Consider the following 18494-nt stretch of genomic DNA (forward strand, 5'->3'; position numbering starts at 1 on the left):
GCCCATCATTAAGGACTCACTGAAGGATTAAGGACATATGCTCTTTTCTCATTGTTACAGTTGGAAATAAGGTACAGAAGCCTAAAGGCACACACTCAGTGATTCAGGAATAGCTTCTTTCCCTCTGCCATCTGATTTCCAAATTGACATTGAACCTATGAACACTACTTCACCACTTTTTAAAAAATTTCAGTTTTCTTTGCACTATTTATTTTAACTTGATTATTAAACAGACACGTATATACTTACTGTAAGTAGGTTTTTTTCTCTCTATTTATTTCTCATGTATTTCATTGAACTGCTGCTGTAAGGTTAACAAATTTCACAACACCTGCCGGTTGATTCTGATTCTGATGTTAGTTAGAACTAAGCAATTATTACTTTAGCAATACAAAAGTACCATGAATTAGTAGTTGGCATTCTCCCACCTCTGTACCATGACCAATATGCAGTTCTCCGATTTTTGGGTTCTTTTTTCTGGGAACGCAAAAGGGCTCGCTATCATATTCGCATGTATTAATGAATGTCTGCTTCTTGCAGAATCTTGATTATCTTGTATTAAGCCAACGTTAAATACTCTGGCTGAAAGCAACTTGCTCTGGAGATGTGTGCTTTCATTTGCTCTAAAGATTTGCCTTACAGAATTTTGTGTGCTAATCTGCTAAAAATCCATTTCCCTGAATTTTGATTAAAATGTAAATATATGGAGGTACGGTAATGAGCTTAAATTTGGTTTAGATATTTGATTATAGAGGTTCTAAAATGTCCCTACTACCACTGCCAAGATGAGGGAAACATCTTGCTCTGTATTTCTGATGACTAAATAAGCCTGTTTTTGGAAAGACTGTGTTTGCCACAGTTGAAAGTGTTATTATCTAATGATTACTGATCTACATTTTTGTGACTTATGGTGCCGGTATATACAATTGAACTGTTAGAACACGATGAGTCATTGAGCTATATAGCCCCGAAACAGGGCCTTCAGCCCACCCTTTCCATGATAAATAAAATGCCACATCCTAGCTGGTGCCATTTAGAGTTTGGCCATTTCCCTCCAAGCCATGTATCTGTCCAACTGTCCTTTAAAAGTTGTTTCTGTACCTGCCCCATCCTTTTTCTCTGGCAGCCTATTCCACATACGTACCAGCCTTTGTGTCAAAAAAAAAGGTTGCTCAAGTTTCCATTAAATATGTTTCCTCTCCCCTTAAACCGATGCTTCCCACCCCCCCCATTTCCCAACCCTGAGAAGAAAATTGAGTGGATTCACCCTAATAGTGCCCCTCATGATTTTATATAGCTCCTATAAAATCACTTCTCAACCTCTAAAGTCCTAGCTTGTTCAACCTCACCCAATAGCTCTGTCCCTCATGCTGGAAACTTTTTGTAAGTCTATAGTCTTGAGGACACGTCACTACACATGGTCATGTTCCCGTTTGCTTCTTTCTTCAACGCCATTTTGCTGTAAACTTAAGGACTCAAATTTGCAGAAAATGCTGGAAAAACTCATCAAATGTGGCGGTATCTGTAGATAAAGGAAGAGTTAACTTTTCAGGTCGAATTTGGGTTTAAGTTTTTTTTTACACATGTCTTTCTGATCACAGATATTTTATTTTAATTTTCTGAATTTGGAAGGTTTTTCTCAGAGAAGAAAGTCCCCTTCAGAAAACAACACTCATTTCTGGAACTGCAGTCCTGAATCATCACCCTTGTTTTGAAAGTGAGTGGGCATGTTGTACTGAGTTGTCACCTGCTCTAAGGCTTAATAGATTTAGAACAAATCTGTTTTTCTTCAAAATATCCAAGAAAAATGGGTAACGAGGAAAAACGAAAGCTGTTCATCCAAATCCATTTTTCATTCAAAGCAAATGTGTGCATTAATGGCACAGGTAGAACTATGTAAGATGAGACCTAATAGCTATTGCAATTGAATGGTTAGAGAGTGACCAATATTGGATATTCTGAAGGTTCTCAACCGAAGGGAAAAGCAGAATGGAATAGGAAGCAGAGCAACCTTGATGCTGATCTGTAGGATAAAACTAGAATATTGACTAATCTGATATCGAGAAGTAAAATAATTCAGTTAAGAAAAAGTAAGGGGCAGAAGCTGTTATTCGCCTTTGCATGAAGGCCCAAAAGCAATAATGTGCCTTCAGGCCTCTGTACCACCTCCTTGTTGGTAGCAATGAGAACAAAACATAACCTGGGTGACGGGTGTCCTTTATGATGCATGACGCCTTTTAGACACATTGCTCCTTGAAGATGTCCTGGATACTCTGGAGACTAGTGCCCACGATGGAGCTGACTAAGTTTACAACTCTCTGACGCTTACTTCGATCCTGTGCAGTAACCACCACACCCCACCCCACCCCCCCCCCAACCAGATGGTGATGAAGCCAGTTAGAATGCTCCCCACGATACATCTGTAAAAATTTGGGAGTGTCTTTTGTAACATCCCAAATCTCCTCATATTCCTAATGAAATACAGCCTCTGTCATGCCTTCTTTTATGGGAAACTTTAAGCTGCGTATGATTGGACAAATTACATCAGCAGAAAGAGGGTGGAACGTGTAAAATGAGTAGTTTAATAGATCAATTTACTCTAACAAGAAAGGGTTAATTGATGAGCATTAGTTAAGAGGTGTTTAGAGAGTAGTGACAGAATATGTTAGAATGTTATATAAATGAAAGTGATTTAGTTCGTTCTGAAACTAGTTTTAAATGCAAATAAAGCAAACTACAAAGATTTACTTCAGTAGATTAGAGTACATTAAAAGACGTGAAAGAGAACAAAGATTATGTATTAACTCAAGGGATTGTGCAGATGCTGGAAATCCAGACCATACACAAATCCCCTTCTCTTCTGCTCACCAGCCCATTTCCTCCCTTTGGTCCTCCTTCCTTTTCTTCCACGGTCCACTGTCCTCTTCCATTCAATTCCTTCTTCAGATCTTTACCTCTTCCACCCATCTGCTCCCAGCTTTTCATTTCATATCCCTCCCCCACCTGCCCACCTTACCCCTCACTGGGTTAATCTATCACCTGCCAGCTTGTGTATTACTTCTCCCTTCCCCCCAGCTTTTTATTCTGGCTTCTGCCCCCTTCCTTTCCGGCCCTGATGAAGGGTCTCAGCCCAAAACATTGACTGCTTATTCCGCTTAATAGATGCAACCTGACCTGCTGAGTTCCTCCAGCATTTTGTTTGATATGTATCAACAATTTAAATAGTTATCAAGGGGAGTTAAAGGTAGTGTTAGATCAGTGAAAAAGGCTTTAATGTTGCCAAAAAAAAGTATAACAGTAAGTTCGAGGATTGAGAACATTTCTGAATTCTACACAGGAGGATCAAGAGAAAAAAGAAAGGGAAGGTAAAATTGAGGTATAATATGACGCAAATAAAAAAGGGAAAAAAAGCTTCTTCTGGTAGATATTAAGGAAAATACCAGCAAAATAACTGTGTCTCTTGCAAATTAAAATATGAAAAACAATACTGAGGTATAAGAAAATGAAAGATAAATATCTTGAATCAGTCCTCACAGTAGAAGAGAAAGAAAATATTGAAAAACAGTATTTTAAGTTCTCAAAGAAATTAGCATTTCTTTAAAAAAAATTGGAGAAATTAATGGAATAGAGCAATTAATCCACAGGATCTAGTGACCTGCATCCCAGGGATTTGAAGGAGATGGCGCAGAAGAGGATTGATGGTAACGTTTGAAGGAGAGGATGCAAGAAGCAATGCTTTCACTCAGAAGGTGATATAGATCTGTAATTCACACCTTACATGTGTGATGAATCAAAGTTCAAAGTATGTATATATTATACAACCTTGAGATTCATCTCCTTGCATGCAATCACAAAACAAAGAAACTGCAGAAGAACCCATTTAAAAAAAGACAAACACCCAATGTGCAGAGATAGAGAGATAAAAAACATGCAAACAATAAAGTAAGAAAATTGCATTCAGAATGAAAGACATGAAGCTAGGCATCACTGCAGCTCGAGCAGGGGACATAGCCTCAATTAAGTACAGAGCTGAATAAAAGTCATGAATCAGGCAGAACCAGCCTGTTCCCTCGCCTTTGGTCCTCACACCCTGACAATTTCAGTCAAGCCCAGCACTTAAATCATTCAAACAACAGTTTGATCCTTACTCTCTGACAACTGTGGGCCAGAATTTGTATCAGTCTGTGCCTTCCAAAGGGAATTGGTGGGACCATGGAAAATAAGCAAGAACGTGGAATTGCTTTACTAGAAAGTGACACGGATTTGATAGGTTGCGTTTGCTGACCAGAGAGTTTTAAGGGTCCAATGGATAGTGTTGTCCTCATATCAAGTATGGCCAGGAGCTCGTGACGGCTTGCTGTGCTTCAGAGCAATTAATGAATCTGTTGAATAGTTAAGACAATCTTTTAAGGTTTATACCAAGCCGAATGCATGTTGTTAGGGTTTAGACCATGATCTAACTGAACAGTGGGCTGGTAATAGGCCATTGTAACATTCAAAGCCACAATAGATTCTGCATTCTGCAAATCTGAAGCAACATACACAGAATGTTGGAGGAACTCAGCAGGTCAGGCAGCACCTATGGAGGGGAATAAACAGTTGAAATGAAGGGAAGGAGGTGAGGAGCTACAGAAAGATGATTAGCAGTTCATTCCTCCTCCTTCCACTTTCATTGTCCTCTCCTATCAGATTCCTCCTCAAGTACCTTCATGACCTGCCCATTCCCTCCTTCATTTCTCTCTCCACTCCCATTTGACTCATCCTTCTTCAGCATTTTACCTCTCCCACCTTTCCCCTCCCGGTTTTTCCACATCATCCTGCCTACACCCACCCACACACCTAGTTTCACCTTTCACCTGCCAGCTTGTAGTCCGTCATGTTCCCCTCCCCCAAATTCCTTCTCATTCTGGCTTCTGTCACCTTCCTTTCCGGTCCTGACGAAGGGCATCAGCTCCAAAAGTGGACTGCTTATTTCCTTCCACAGACACTGCCTGACCTGGGAGTTCCTCCAGCATTTTGTGTGTGTTGCTCATTGTAACATCCAATATAGTACTGAGACCCACAGGCAAGGAAGAGGCTAAGGGAAGAAGTGAAAATCTGTCTGCAATGTGGCAAGAGGGGAAAAAAAATGTTTTAAAATAACCTTGGATGGTGATTGTTTTGCACAACCAATTTCGATGCAGAGCTGGGGAGCAGGATTGAAAGCTCTTCCGACCAACATGGACAAGGTGGGGCAAATGGCCAATTCAATGGATTTCTATCATTCCCCGATGTAATGCACAAGATATTGAATTGACTAGCTTATCCTGTTATGTAAGGATGTAAGTTTTCATGAAGGGTCTTGGCCTGAAATGTTGTTGGTTTATCGCCCCTTCATAGTTACTGCTTGACTTGCTGAGTTCCTTTTGTGTGTGTTGCTCAAGAATTCCAGTATCTGCCGAATTTCTCATGTTTATGCAAGGATATTTGACAGGATAATTCATGAATTTGCGCTCCTGATGTAAAGTTTAATTAATATAATCATCTTGAGACCCATTAACCTCTGAAGCTTTGAGTTGGAGGACAAATTCAGAGTTGACCAACTTTAACGTGGATCCAAGTGTAACAGAAATTATTAAACCATCCAGCAATCACCTCGTGGTGCCAACTCATAGCTGCCAGGCGGGGTAACTTCAGAATTTATTGTTGATACCCAGGGTGTGAATGCAGTTGTGTAGAGAGCAAAAACCAAGAGTCTATTTCAGGGGATAGGCTAATAGTCAAAGAAAATAAACTGTTCACTTGGAGTCGGTCCAAGTGGGAGGAAGAGAGTTTGTGCAGAATCCAGGGCTCAACATTCAGATAACTGTGAGCCTGTTAGGCTGTTGTCCAATTAGATCCCAGCACTGGAAACACACAGCATCAAATTATGCCCACACAGCCTTTGTGGTTTGGCCTCTTTCTGCTTGTCATGACTCCATACTCAGACCAGTATCCATAATTCTCATTGTTCCCTGAAGACCCTGGAGAGAAGCAAAAATTCAAAGGTGTTGGTGAAAGAGAGTGAGGAATATAATGAAACTAATTCTTCATAATAATAACTTTAGAGACTAACGAAAAGGAGACGGGAAGGGTGGATAGGGTCGGATAGGGTCCATTCTATAAGCTCTCAATGCTGTGACTTTGTGCAACTGTATTTTCACATGAAACTCGGTAATTTAAAATTAAATCTTGCTGCAATACTTTACTTTTCTCTGTATGTCCTTAAACCTTCTGCAAAGCTGACTGCCATTCATTTTATAAAGCAGGCTTTTTTTTTAAAATGGGAGGGGAAGAGCGAGTGTGTAGGTTCATGAAATTATTTGTACGTTTGAGGTTGGCAGTGGATCACTGAAGGGCAGGTCTTTTGTGCACTGACCTGTCACCTTGTATTGATCTGCCAGCCGCTCATTTCAGCTCGACTTGACGTTTTCCCGCAGCAGTTATGATTGCATCAGTCAGCTCTGATTGCCATCTGGGGCTTGCCAATTTTAGTTGGCAGCGAGAGCAGGCTGTGCACACAAAGGATGAGAAAGCAATGCATTCTGGTGTGCAACCAGAGAGCTTCGGAGAGGGTCGGGGCGGAGGGAGGGGCAGGGTGGGGGCAGATGTTTCTGGCATTGCAGAGGGAGTGTACGTTCATTTTGCTTACAAGCGATGAGGAGAGATGGAAGGATGTAGTGTAGCATGGCATTATAATCCCCAGTACCCAGAGCTCCTTGACTGACAGGTGCAGCCATTAGTGGTTTAGCAAATGTCTCTGAAAGAGGAATGAACTAAAATGAAACAGAAATTCTACTGTCATTTGCCTATCAGTGGTGCCTTTATTTTTAAGTCGTCACCTCACAATCCACTCTTTCTCTCCATAGAAACAACCTTTATTTAAACATTTTTTGCTCCATTTTCCAGCATCTGCAGTCTCTTTATTTAAACATTGTCACATTGAGCAATAATAACTATTGATTCACCATTTTTTAAAAAAGTCTTCAGTTTGATTTATTTTTCCTTCGAATGCTGTTGACAGTACGGGAAGCACCTCAGAATAATTATTGAACTGCAGAAATTTCTATGCCACAAGTCTCTCTGGGTTAGCATTCTTAGAAGGAAAGAAAGTCTGTGTTCATACCAGGCTCCTTTTTTTAAAAAAAAAAGTCATCTGTTTTTAAATTGCACACCATATCAAACATTGTGTCTTAAGCAGTGGTCTCATGGCTTTGTATTGTTGGGTTTTCTTCTAGTAAAAAGGTGGTGACTTGGATTTTAGCTGCACAGATGAATGAGAGAAGGGTAGAGGGGGAGAGAAAATCTAGGAAAAAAAGCTGGACAAATTCAGTGGGCCAGGCTGCATCTGTGGAGGGAAATGGACAGTCGACATTTTGAATTGAGACCCTGACCAAGTGAAGCTGAGTTTTCTTGCCTCTTTTTACTGGCTCTCTCCCCACAACACTTTTAGTTCAGATGAAGAATATTTATTTGAAAAGTTGATCGTTCATTTCTCTCCATAGATGCTGCCTGATTTGCTAAATTCCTTCAGCTCTAGTAGTACAATGCCTAATGTTAGCTGAATGGTAGACCCAGCCAAGGGAAATAAAAATACAAAAATGGAAGACAGACGGATTGTTATCCAAGCCGTGGGTCTTAGACCATTCAGAATTAGCTGTTGTGCAAAAGTTGAGAACAAAGCTAGTTTTTTATTTAATTCCCCACCAAACCTGGCTGGAGGCCAGGTGCCAGGTTTCCCTTTAACCTTAACACCAGGCTGAAGGGTCCACCTCCCCTTTAACTTTACCCCAGGTAGCAGAGACCTAGCTTCTCATTGGCTTCACACTCTGGGCCAGAGGCCCATTTCCCCATCAAACACAGCCCGGGGATTAGAGGCCCAGTTTCACTCAGCCTCACCTCTCAGGTTAGAGGCTGAGCTTGCTGTCAGCCTCACTCCCTGTGCCAAACTCCGGGCTTGTCATCAACCTCTCATTCATGACCAGAGGCTCTGTATTGGCTTCACTCCTGAAATGGGAGCCTGTGTGACTGAACTCCTGAGGCCAAAGCCGAAGTTGAGTTATTGTCATCTCCACAAGTCCAATAAAAAAACTAATTGTTACAGCAACACAGACACATAGCATCAGATAAGCTGCACTCACAAAAAAATATATAAATTACACATCATTCTTACACGAAAGAACACAATTAGAACCAAAAAAAAATTCCATTGCTGTGCAACATGGTCAAAGTGGTCCCGGCCCTGACGAAGGGTCTCGGCCCGAAACGTCGACAGTGCTTCTTCCTACAGATGCTGTTCGGCCTGCTGCGTTCCATTGGCATTTTGTTTGTGTTGCTTGAATTTCCAGCATCTGCAGATTTCCTCGTGCCCGGTTTTATATATTGAGATGGTGGTCAGGGTTGTGCAAGTTTGTTTAAGAACCATTTGGTTGAAGGGACATAGCTATTGATGAACCTGGTGGTGAGGGATTTCAGGATTCTTCATGGCCTGCCTGATTGTAGTTGTGCCATGATGACATGGCCCAGATGGTGGGGATCTTTGATGGATGTCACCTTCAGGCAATGCTGCATATAGTTATTACTGATGGTGGTGAAGAATATGCCCCTGACGTACTGAGCTGAGTCCGTTATTCTGTGCTGGTGGCCAGACTCACTGCAAGCCTTTTTGGTCTGCAAAAGGTTAGGGGGAGATGTGTAGTGGAATGCCCTCCCTCTTCTTCAGCTGTGTCTCTTTTACAGATGCACAGTTAGCTAATAAAGTTCCATTAAAATTTCTTGGGCAGACAGTTATGCTGAATGTGACCACAAAGCAAGCAAGAGCAAGTTCTCCTTAAGCCTTGAATTGAAGTTGAGGAAAACTTCAAATATCTATTGAAGTTTTGAAATCCATTCAGTTGTTTTCAAATAAACCATAGAAAGGGTGCAGAGGAGACTTACAAGGATGTTGCCTGGAATGTGGAGCATGCCTTATGAAAGCAGATTGAGTGAACTTGGCCTTTTCTTCTTGGAGTGGAGATGTGATAGAGGTGTATAAGATGATGAGAGGCATTGATCGTGTGGATAGTCAGAGGCTTTTTCCCAGGGCTGGAATGGTTGCCACAAGAGGGCACAGGTTTAAGGTACTTGGGAGTAGGTGCAGAGGGGATGTCAGGGGTAAGTTTTTTACGCAGAGGGTGGAGAGTGCGTGGAATGGGCTGCCGGCAATGGTGGTGGAGGCGGAAACAATAGGATCTTTTAAGAGACTCCTGGATGGCTACATGGAGCTTAGAAGAACTGAGGGCTATGGGTAAAGTGTAGGTAGTTCTAAGGTAGGGACATGTTCGGCATAGCTTTGTGGGCCGAAGGGCCTGTATTATGCTCTGTTTTCTATGTTTCTATATCCATTCACTATTTGAATCTTTTTTTTTGGTTATGCTTTTGCAGATGTTGTAAGATCTTTCATGTTTCTGCCAAATTCTTCATAAATGATCTTACTCCTCATTCCAGATATAATTTGGCACTCTCACTTGGTTGCATAAAAGGCCAGGATACAGTTTGTTTGTGTCCTAATGGCAAACTAAACCTGTGCAAACTAAATATGTGGTGATTCACGTGAAAGGTCTGTCAGGTCCCTCTGAACACCAGCACTGTATTCCCCTCACAGTTTTCAAAACGTTTTTCCAAGGTAGTTACTTACCATTTTCCCTTACTATATTCCATCCGGGGCACCTGGAAGATGACAATCTAGTGTAGAACAGCTCGATGGATACGATTAAATATTCCTGATTCAGCCTGATACAACTGAGAATCACAACTGCTTCCAAGGTCTGTACTGTTAATAAATATGTCTTCATGCAATTGAATAATCTATTGCTGCTTAAAACCAACGGAAGCAATACCAATTGTGGCAGTACTTCTCGCTGGACTCCTGGTAGGAAACGTGGCCGCAGGTGAGGGATACTGGTGCGTTTAAGAAGTCGAGTTTTTCTACTCCCAATACCGACTATCTTTCTGGCAAAAGTTAAGTCTGTACTAAATAAAATGAAAGATCTCAGAGCTCGGCTGCTATTTCAGAGAAACATTAGGGCCGCTTCCATCTGTTGTTTTACAGAATCCTGGTTAACCCCTTCCATACTGGACGCAGCGATTCAGATTGACGGATTTACTCTCCCCCATCAGGATAGGACTGTTGAGTCTCTCAAAAGCAGAGGTGGAGATGTATGCCTCATGATCAACTCTTGGTGCACAAATGTGTCAGTATAGTCCAATTCTGCTCACAAGACCTGGCGTGTCTCACAATTAAGGGCCGTCCATTTTACCTGCTGCAGGAGAGTTCTGCAATCGTTTTAGTAGCAGTGTATATTCCACCACAGGCCAATGGAAAACAGGCTCTAGATGATCTGAGCAATGGGACCAAAATGCATGATACAGCCCACTCTGATGCCTTCATTATCATTTTGGGGGATTTTAACCAGGCCGTCTTGAAAAAGTCACTGAATAATTACCATCAATAAATCGCTTTTACTCCCAGGGGAAACAACACACCAGATCACTGTTACACCACCATCAAGAATGCCCACCATGCTATTCCACGTCTACACTTTGGAAAGTCTGATTATCTGGCTGTACTGCTACTCCCAGAGTATAGGCAGAGACTGAAGACTGCAGCACCAGTAGAGAGGGCCAAGAAAATATGGACAAGGGAAGCACAGGAGTGCTCATAGGACTGAGCAACACACACAAAACGCTGGAGGAACTCAGCAGGGTTCCCTTCGACTCCGCTGAAGGGTTTCGGCCGGAAACTTTGACTGTACTTTTAGCATGGATGCTGCCTGGCCTGCTGAGTTCCTCCAGCATTTTGTGTGTGTTGCTCGGATTTCCAGTATCTTCAGATTTTCTCTTGTGCTTACAGGACTGCTTTGAATCAGTGGACTGGCCTGTATTCATTCATCTTCAAATCTGCATAAGTATGCCACATTTGTTACCAACTCGGTGAGTTCCTTTGTGGATGAATGTGGGCCTATGGAAACTTGCTGCACATTGCCAAACCTAAAGCTGTGGATGAACCAGGAGGTTTGTCATTTGTTGGGGCATTCATTTAAGTCTAGTGACCTAGGTCTATATAAGTAAACCAGGTATAACTTGCGGAGAGCTATTTTAAGGGGAAGAGACTATTCTGAGCGAGGTTGGAGGCACATCAATTCTGGCAGGGTTTGCAGGACATTACTTCCTGCAAAATAAAACTGAATAGCATGAATGGCAGTGATGCTTCACTACCAGATGCACTCAATGCCTTCTATGTCAGCTTTGAAAGGAAGAACATAACTATATCTGTGAAGATTCCTGCTACACCCGGTGACCCTGTGATCTTTGTCTCGGAAGCTGACATTAGTTTGTCTTTAAGGAGGGTGAACCCTGGCAAGGCAGTAGGCCGTGTTGCAGTACCTGGTAAGGCTCTGAAAATTTGTGCCAACTATTCAAGGACATTTTCAATCTCTCACTGCTATGACCAGAAGTTTCCACCTCCTTCAAATAGGCAACAATTATACCAGTGCCTAAGAAGAGTAGTGTGAGTTGCCTTAAGGACTATCACACAGTAGCACTCACATCTACAGTGATGAAATGCTTTGAGAGGTTGATCATGACTAGAATGAACTCCTGCCTCAACAAGGACCTGGACCCAGTGTAATTTGCTTATCACCACAATCAGTCCATGGCAGACGTAATCTCAATGGTTCTTCACACAGCCTTAGATCATCTGGACAATACAAACATCTATGTCAAGATGCTGTTCATTGACTATAGCCCAGAATTTGACACCATCATTCCCACAATCCTGGGCCTCTGTACCTCCCTCTGCCATTGGATCCTCAACTTCCTAACTGGAAGACCACGATCTGTGTGGATTGGTGCTAATATCTCCTCCTCGCTGATGATAAACATGGGTGCACATCAGGGGTGTGTGCTTAGCCCATTGCTCTACTGTCTATATGCCCATGACTGTGTGACTAGGCATAGCTCAAACACCATCTATAAATTTGCCGACAATACAACCATTGTTGGTAGAATCTCAGGTGGTGATGAGAGGGTGTTCAGGAGTGAGATATGCCAACTAGTGGAGCAACAACCTGGCATTAACGTCAGTAAGACGATCCCGAGGGAAATTGGGTTTCATTACAGCCGCATCAACCAAGAATAGTGAAGAAATATAGCAATGTAAAACCTTAAATAATAATAAGTTAATCATGCCAAGTGGAAATAAGTCCAGGACCAGCCTATTGACTCAGGGTGTCTGACACTCCTAGGAAGGAGTTGCAAAGTTTGATGGCCACAGGTAGGAATGACTTCCTATGACGCTCAGTGTTACATCTCGGTGGAATGAGTCTCTGGCTAAATGTACTCCTGTGCCTAACCAGTACATTATGGAGTGGATGGGAGTCATTGTCCAAGATGGCATGCAACTTGGACAGCATCCTCTTTTCAGACACCACTGTCAGAGAGTCCAGTTCCACCCCCGCAACATCACTGGCCTTACGAATGAGTTTGTGGTGTCTGCTACCCTCAGCCTGCTGCCCCAACACACAACAGCAAACATGATAGCACTGGCCACCACAGCCTCGTAGAACATCCTCAGCATCGTCCGGCAGATGTTAAAGGACTTCAGTCTCCTTAGGAAATAGAGACGGCTCTGACGGCTCTGAAAGAGCTGATTGTGGACCTCAGGAACGGTAAGACGAAGGAACATGTACCAATCCTCTAAGAGGGATCAGAAGTGGAGAGAGTGAGCAATTTGAAGTTCCTGGGTGTCAAGATCTCTGAGGATCTAACCTGATCCCAAAATATCGATGCAGCTATAAAGAAGACAAGACAAGGCGGCTATATTTCATTGAAATTTGAAGAGATTTGGTTTGTCACCTAAAACACTCAAACTTCTGTAGATGAGCTGTGGAGAGCCAGTCTGCATGACTATCTGTTATGGGGGGTGGGGGGGTGCGGGGAGTGCTACTGCACAGGACTGAAGGAAGCTACAGAAACTTGTAAAATTAATCAACTCCGTCTTGGATACCAGCCTCTGTAGTATCCAAGGCATCTTCAAGGAGTGATGCTTCAGAAAGGTGACATCCATTATTAAGGACCCCCATCGCCCAGGTCATGCCCTCCTTCTCATTGTTTCCGTCAGGAAGGAGGTACTGAAGCCTGAAGGCACACACTCAGCAATTCAGGAAGCTTTTTCCCCTCTGCCATACAATTCCTAGATGGATTTCATGACACATGCTAGTGATAATAAATCTGATTCTGATCTACTCTCCGCCACAAGCGGACTTCCCTGTGGCTGAGCATTTTAATTCCCATTTGCAATCCGGTTCTGATGTGTTGGTCTATGGCCTCCTCTTGAACCAAGATGAGACCACCTTAATGGTGGAGGAGCAACACCTTATTTTCCATCTGGGTAGCCTCCAACCTGAAGGCATGAATATCGATTTCTCCTTCCAGTAAACAAATTACCGCCCCCCCCCCCCCACCCCCGATTCTCTTCTCTGGCCTTTTACCTCTTCTCACATGCCTATTACTTCCCCCGGGTCCCCTCCTTCCCTTTCTCCGATAGTCCATTCTCCTCTCCTATCAGATTCCTTTTTCTCCAGCCCTTGACCTTTTCACCCTCCTGCCTTCCCCATCAGCTTCCCACTAGCCTCCTTCCCCTCCCCTGCCTTAATATTCAGGCATCTTCCCCCTTTCTTCTCAGTCCTGAAGAAGGGTCTCAGCCCGAAACATCGACTGTTTATTCACTTCCATAGATGCTGTCTGACCTGCTGGGTTCCGCCAGCATTTTGTGTGTGTTGTAATGTATTTATCCTTTCATTTACTCTGTCTCAAACGCTTTGAAGATTCTCTATATCTTCACACCCTACATTGTCTCCCCAGTTTTGTAACATCAAAACATCAGCAGGTTTGGATTAATTACACTTGTTCACCTATCTTAGTCATTGCTGTAGTTGTGTACAGCAGGGTACCCAGCACCTTTTGTGTAAAGAGCAGTGGGTATGACAGATGATTGACAGGCATGCCCTTAACCATTTTCAATGGGGTTAGTGGGCAGGTAGCAATCTCTTTTATAAACAATTCTCATCCAGTGAAATTCCCACAACCTGTGTCTGCAAAGGAAGTTAAGAATAGCAGTTCTGTGATGCTTGCCATAACTTGTCTTGACATAATTGCTTCTCAAACTAGTCATAGTTTTTTATACGGTGAAGTTGCAGCAGGTGAAACGCCGAGCTTCAGTTTGTATGTAGATGTACGTATATCTATCTGTTCATTATTGGGACAAGGAGCAAACATCTGGCATTCTGGGATACTTGGCCAAATGTATAGGGAATGTTCGTACTCAATGGCTGCTTTATTAGGCACACCTGATGAAGCAGCCACCACTGCTTTAATTACAAACAAGAGAAGTCCAAGCAACACACTGGAGGTATTCAGCAGGCCAGAGAGCATCTATATTCCCTTTTCTCTTTCTCGCCTTATCTCCTTGCCTGCCCATCGCCTCCCTCTGGTGCTCCTCCCCCCTCCCCCTTTTCTTTCTCCCATAGTCTTCTGTCCTGTTTTATCAGATTCCCTCTTCTCCAGACGTATCAACTTCCCAACTCTTTACTTCATCCCTCCCCCTTTAGGCTTCACCTATTGCCTTGTGTTTCTTTCTCCTTTCACCCCACTTTTAAATCTATTCTTCAGCTTTTTCTCTCCAGTCCTGCCAAAGGGTCTCGGCCTAAAATGTTGACTGTGTTCTTTTCCATAGATGCTGCCTGTCCAGTGGAGTTCCGCCAGCACTTTGTGTGTTGTACTGCTTTAATCAAGCAGCCCCATTAAAGCAGATATCTAATCAGCCAATCATGTGGCAGCAACTCAGTGCATAAAAGCATGTAGACAAGGTCAAGAGGTTCAGTTGTTGTTCAGACCCAACACCCGAAAATATGATCTAATTGACTTTGACCGTGGAATGATTGTTGGTGCTAGACAGGGTGGTTTGGGTGCCTCAGAAACTGCTGATCTCCTGAGATTTTCTCACACAATAGTCTCTGGAGTTTATAGAGAATAGTGTAAAAAAAACACCAAAAAAATCCATTGAGCTGTAGTTGTGTGTGTGAAAAATGCCTTGTTAACGAGAGGTCAGAGGAGAATGGGCAGACTAGTTCAAGCGGACAGGAAAATGCTGGAGCTCGAATAATCATGCATTGCAACAGTGGTGTGCGGAAGAGAATCACGGAGTAAACAACACATTGAACCTTGAAGTGGGTGGGTTACAGCAGCAGATGGCCACACCGTGTTTTACTCCTGCGGCCACTTTATTAGGTATACTCCTGTACCTGATAGTGGAGCCACTGAGTGTATAATTACCTGAAATGCTCTAGATGTTCTTTCTCACTGCTTTCTCTACATTAGCCAATCCTTGTCCCATATCAATATATTATCTCCCTCAAAATCAAATGTTCTAATTTTGTTTGGCATGTAAATGTAGACCTGCTGAGGGTCTGCCTCAACTGGTTTGCCCTCATCTACTTCTGTTTGTTACAGTCTTTCCTTCCCTCGATCCTTGTATCCAGAGGATCCAGTATATCCTCTGTGACATATTTATTATACATTGTTACCTCTGTGACATGTTGCCAATTTAGCATTTTTGGCACGACTGATGTCAGGCTTATTTGTCAAAAGTTCTGTATTATCTTACTCCATCCTTTCTTAAATGGTAGGGATATGATTGCCACGTTACAATTTATAGAATCTGTTCTAGAATTTGGCATTTATTTTGTATTTCCAGCATCTGCAGATTTTTAGCCTTCGGCTGCAGAATCTACTATGCTAAAGATGACCTCTTGTACTAAGTCTACCGCGTCATGGTCCATGCACTTCACTTGTTTACCAACAGTACACTATCTCTATATCAGTGGATTCTTTTTTACCATTTTGTATTACTTATGTATGGAATGATCTGTCTGGATGGCATCTAAACGAAAGCTTTTCAATATATCTTTGTACCTGTGACAATGAACCAATTACCAATGATGGAAGATAATGAGTAGCATCATTATCTCCAAACCTACCTCCTTCAGAATCCTTCGTCTCATTATTCCCCTATTATTAGTTTATAACTGATGATAATTTCTTTAGTTCTTCACCCACTCTGGACCTGTCATCTTCCACGTTTTCCAAGAGATATTTTGTGTCCATGAAGACATTTCATTTCTCTGCCATTTGTCTATTCCCTATTTTAATATCTGCTGAATCAATCTGTGCGGGACCATAATAACTTCTGCTAATCTTTTCCTTTGTGCGTATCTTTGGAAGCTCTTACGAGCTATTTTGATGTTTCCTGCTAGATTGCTCTCGCATTACACTTCCCCTTTCGTTACTAATGCTTGGACCTCCTTTGGAGAATTTAGAAATTCCCCCAACCCTCAGGCTCATTGGTCTTGGTAATATTATAAGCTCTTTCCCTTGATCTTGTACTTCTTTAACTGCATAACTGTGTCTGGGCTACTTTTTTTAGTGCTTGTGCCTAAGGGGGGGGATAGCTTCTTGCAATAAACCATCTCTGTGAATTTGTCCTCCATATTATTACTACTAATTTAGTATTTGAATTAAATTTGCCCTGTCAATTGCAGCCCTTTCGCATTACACAACACCAGCCTGTTCCTCATTGTAACAATCCAGAGAACTATCTCAAACGGCACTCCACCATATTTCTGCTGATGCAGTTTGCCCAGATTCAAATCCTCCATGATTTCCTGTGTTCCCTTGTTCCATGAACCTCTTGTTGTTCCTTTCCACACCTGTAACACAGCAGGCAGCAACCTTTCTTTGCAGCTTCCTTAGCATTTGTCTGTTTTTTTTATGAGGCTGAGTTACACCAAGCACGGATGGAAAGCATGCAAGGAGCCGGCCGGATTCGAACCTGGGACCACTCGCCTCAAAGTCTAGTGCCATTACCACTACACCACTGGCTGGCTACATTCACCTCGAATTTCCCAGTTTATTCTGTGCCCCACATTGCCACTATTGTTTGGGAGACCACATAACATTGAAACCTGAAGGCAGATACAAGGATCTAGAGCAAAAATCTAGCAGTTGCAGCAGCCCAGAGGGTGAAGAAGCATCCCCACACGGGATAATCACCATATTTAACGTCTTAACCCTGCACCAGGGCCACAATACGGAACATTGACAAGCCCTCTGCCTCCACAGATGCTGCTTAATCCACTGAGTTCCTCCTGCTGTTTGCCTTTTTTACTCATCAATAGTTGCTGCTTTTGCTGATTCTTGACTTCACCCAAACCAATTCATTTTCTGAATTAAGATGCCTTCCTCTCTGCTGCTTCCTCTTGTCCGGGTTTCTGCCCCTCTTACAATTTTGTCTATCTGTTAAGCACAATGATATAGTTTCTCCTCAACCTTTCTCACTATGCAACCCCTTCTCTGTAATGGTTGGTAAACTCACCTATTTATTTCTACTGGTGGCATTAGTTTAATTTAGTTACTTTTTTTTTGCTTCAGATCAGTTTTGTTTGTACTCATTTCTCTTTTTATTCACTGTACATACACACTTATTTTTTAAGTGCACTGTTGATTCCTGCCAGTTATCATTACCCATTTTGCTATCCTGTACTACTGCTTTCTCCAACTTCAAATTTCTTATTTTACCATCAGTTCAGTCCAGCCCCTTACCTACCCTGGCTATTTTGTTTAACACCTTATCTGCAACCTTATTTATTCAACTTGCCAGGCCAGTGGTCCAAGGTAGGATCATCTGAGGCAGTGGTTCAAAGCCCTAACAGAATCACTTTTTCTCCCGTCTGAATCTCAGTGGCCCATGAATTTCCCACGCCGAACATCCATACAGTTTTGTGATCCTCTCTAACCTATGCCGATTTGTATATGTCTCCTATGGAAATCTAGCCCTGCTTTTTAATTTGGTCCCTAGTTAGACAGCAGAGCTTCCTCCTTTGCCCTGTCTATGTCACTGGATCTTGTATGGACAACAGTGTCATTGGATCTTATATGGACCATGGTGATGGTTAGTTTGTCTCACACTTTTCAAGTCGTCACTTTTGATTGTCATTTGGACCATAACTGCTGGAACAGTACACAGTAAAATGACACAACGTTTTTCAGGACCATGGTGCTACATGAAACAATACAAAAGCTACACTGAACTATGTAAAACTACACAGGAAAAACTACACTAGACTACAGACCTGCCCAGGACTGCATAAAGTGCACAAAACAGTGCAGGCATTACAATAAATAAGCACAATAGGCACAGTAAAGGACAGTAAGTTGGTGTCAGTCCAGGCTCTGGGTATTGAGGAGTCTGATGGCTTGGGGGAAGAAACTGTTACATAGTCTGGTTGTGAGAGCCCTAATGCTTCGATGCCTTTTCCCAGATGGCAGGAGGGTGAAGAGTTTGTATGAGGGGTGCGCGGGGTGTTTCATAATGCTGTTTG

General features: G+C 42.6%; 1 protein-coding gene across 4 annotated transcripts in view; it reads left to right on the top strand.

Moving 5' to 3' along the window:
* Window positions 1–18494, top strand: part of klf12b (Kruppel like factor 12b) — a 264047-nt gene that overhangs the window by 100275 nt on the left and 145278 nt on the right. For 3 of the 4 annotated variants that reach the window (XM_073028008.1, XM_073028023.1, XM_073028031.1), the window contains exon 1: window positions 3664–3749. The exons of the other annotated variant lie outside the window; for it this stretch is intronic. In XM_073028008.1, coding sequence (XP_072884109.1) covers window positions 3699–3749 — 51 coding nt within the window. In that variant the 5' untranslated portion in view covers window positions 3664–3698. Of the gene's footprint in view, window positions 1–3663; window positions 3750–18494 lie in introns of those variants that run through there. 4 annotated transcript variants of the gene reach the window in all.

This window comes from Hemitrygon akajei, chromosome 2, assembly GCF_048418815.1.
Source record: "Hemitrygon akajei chromosome 2, sHemAka1.3, whole genome shotgun sequence".
Lineage (NCBI taxonomy): Eukaryota > Metazoa > Chordata > Chondrichthyes > Myliobatiformes > Dasyatidae > Hemitrygon > Hemitrygon akajei.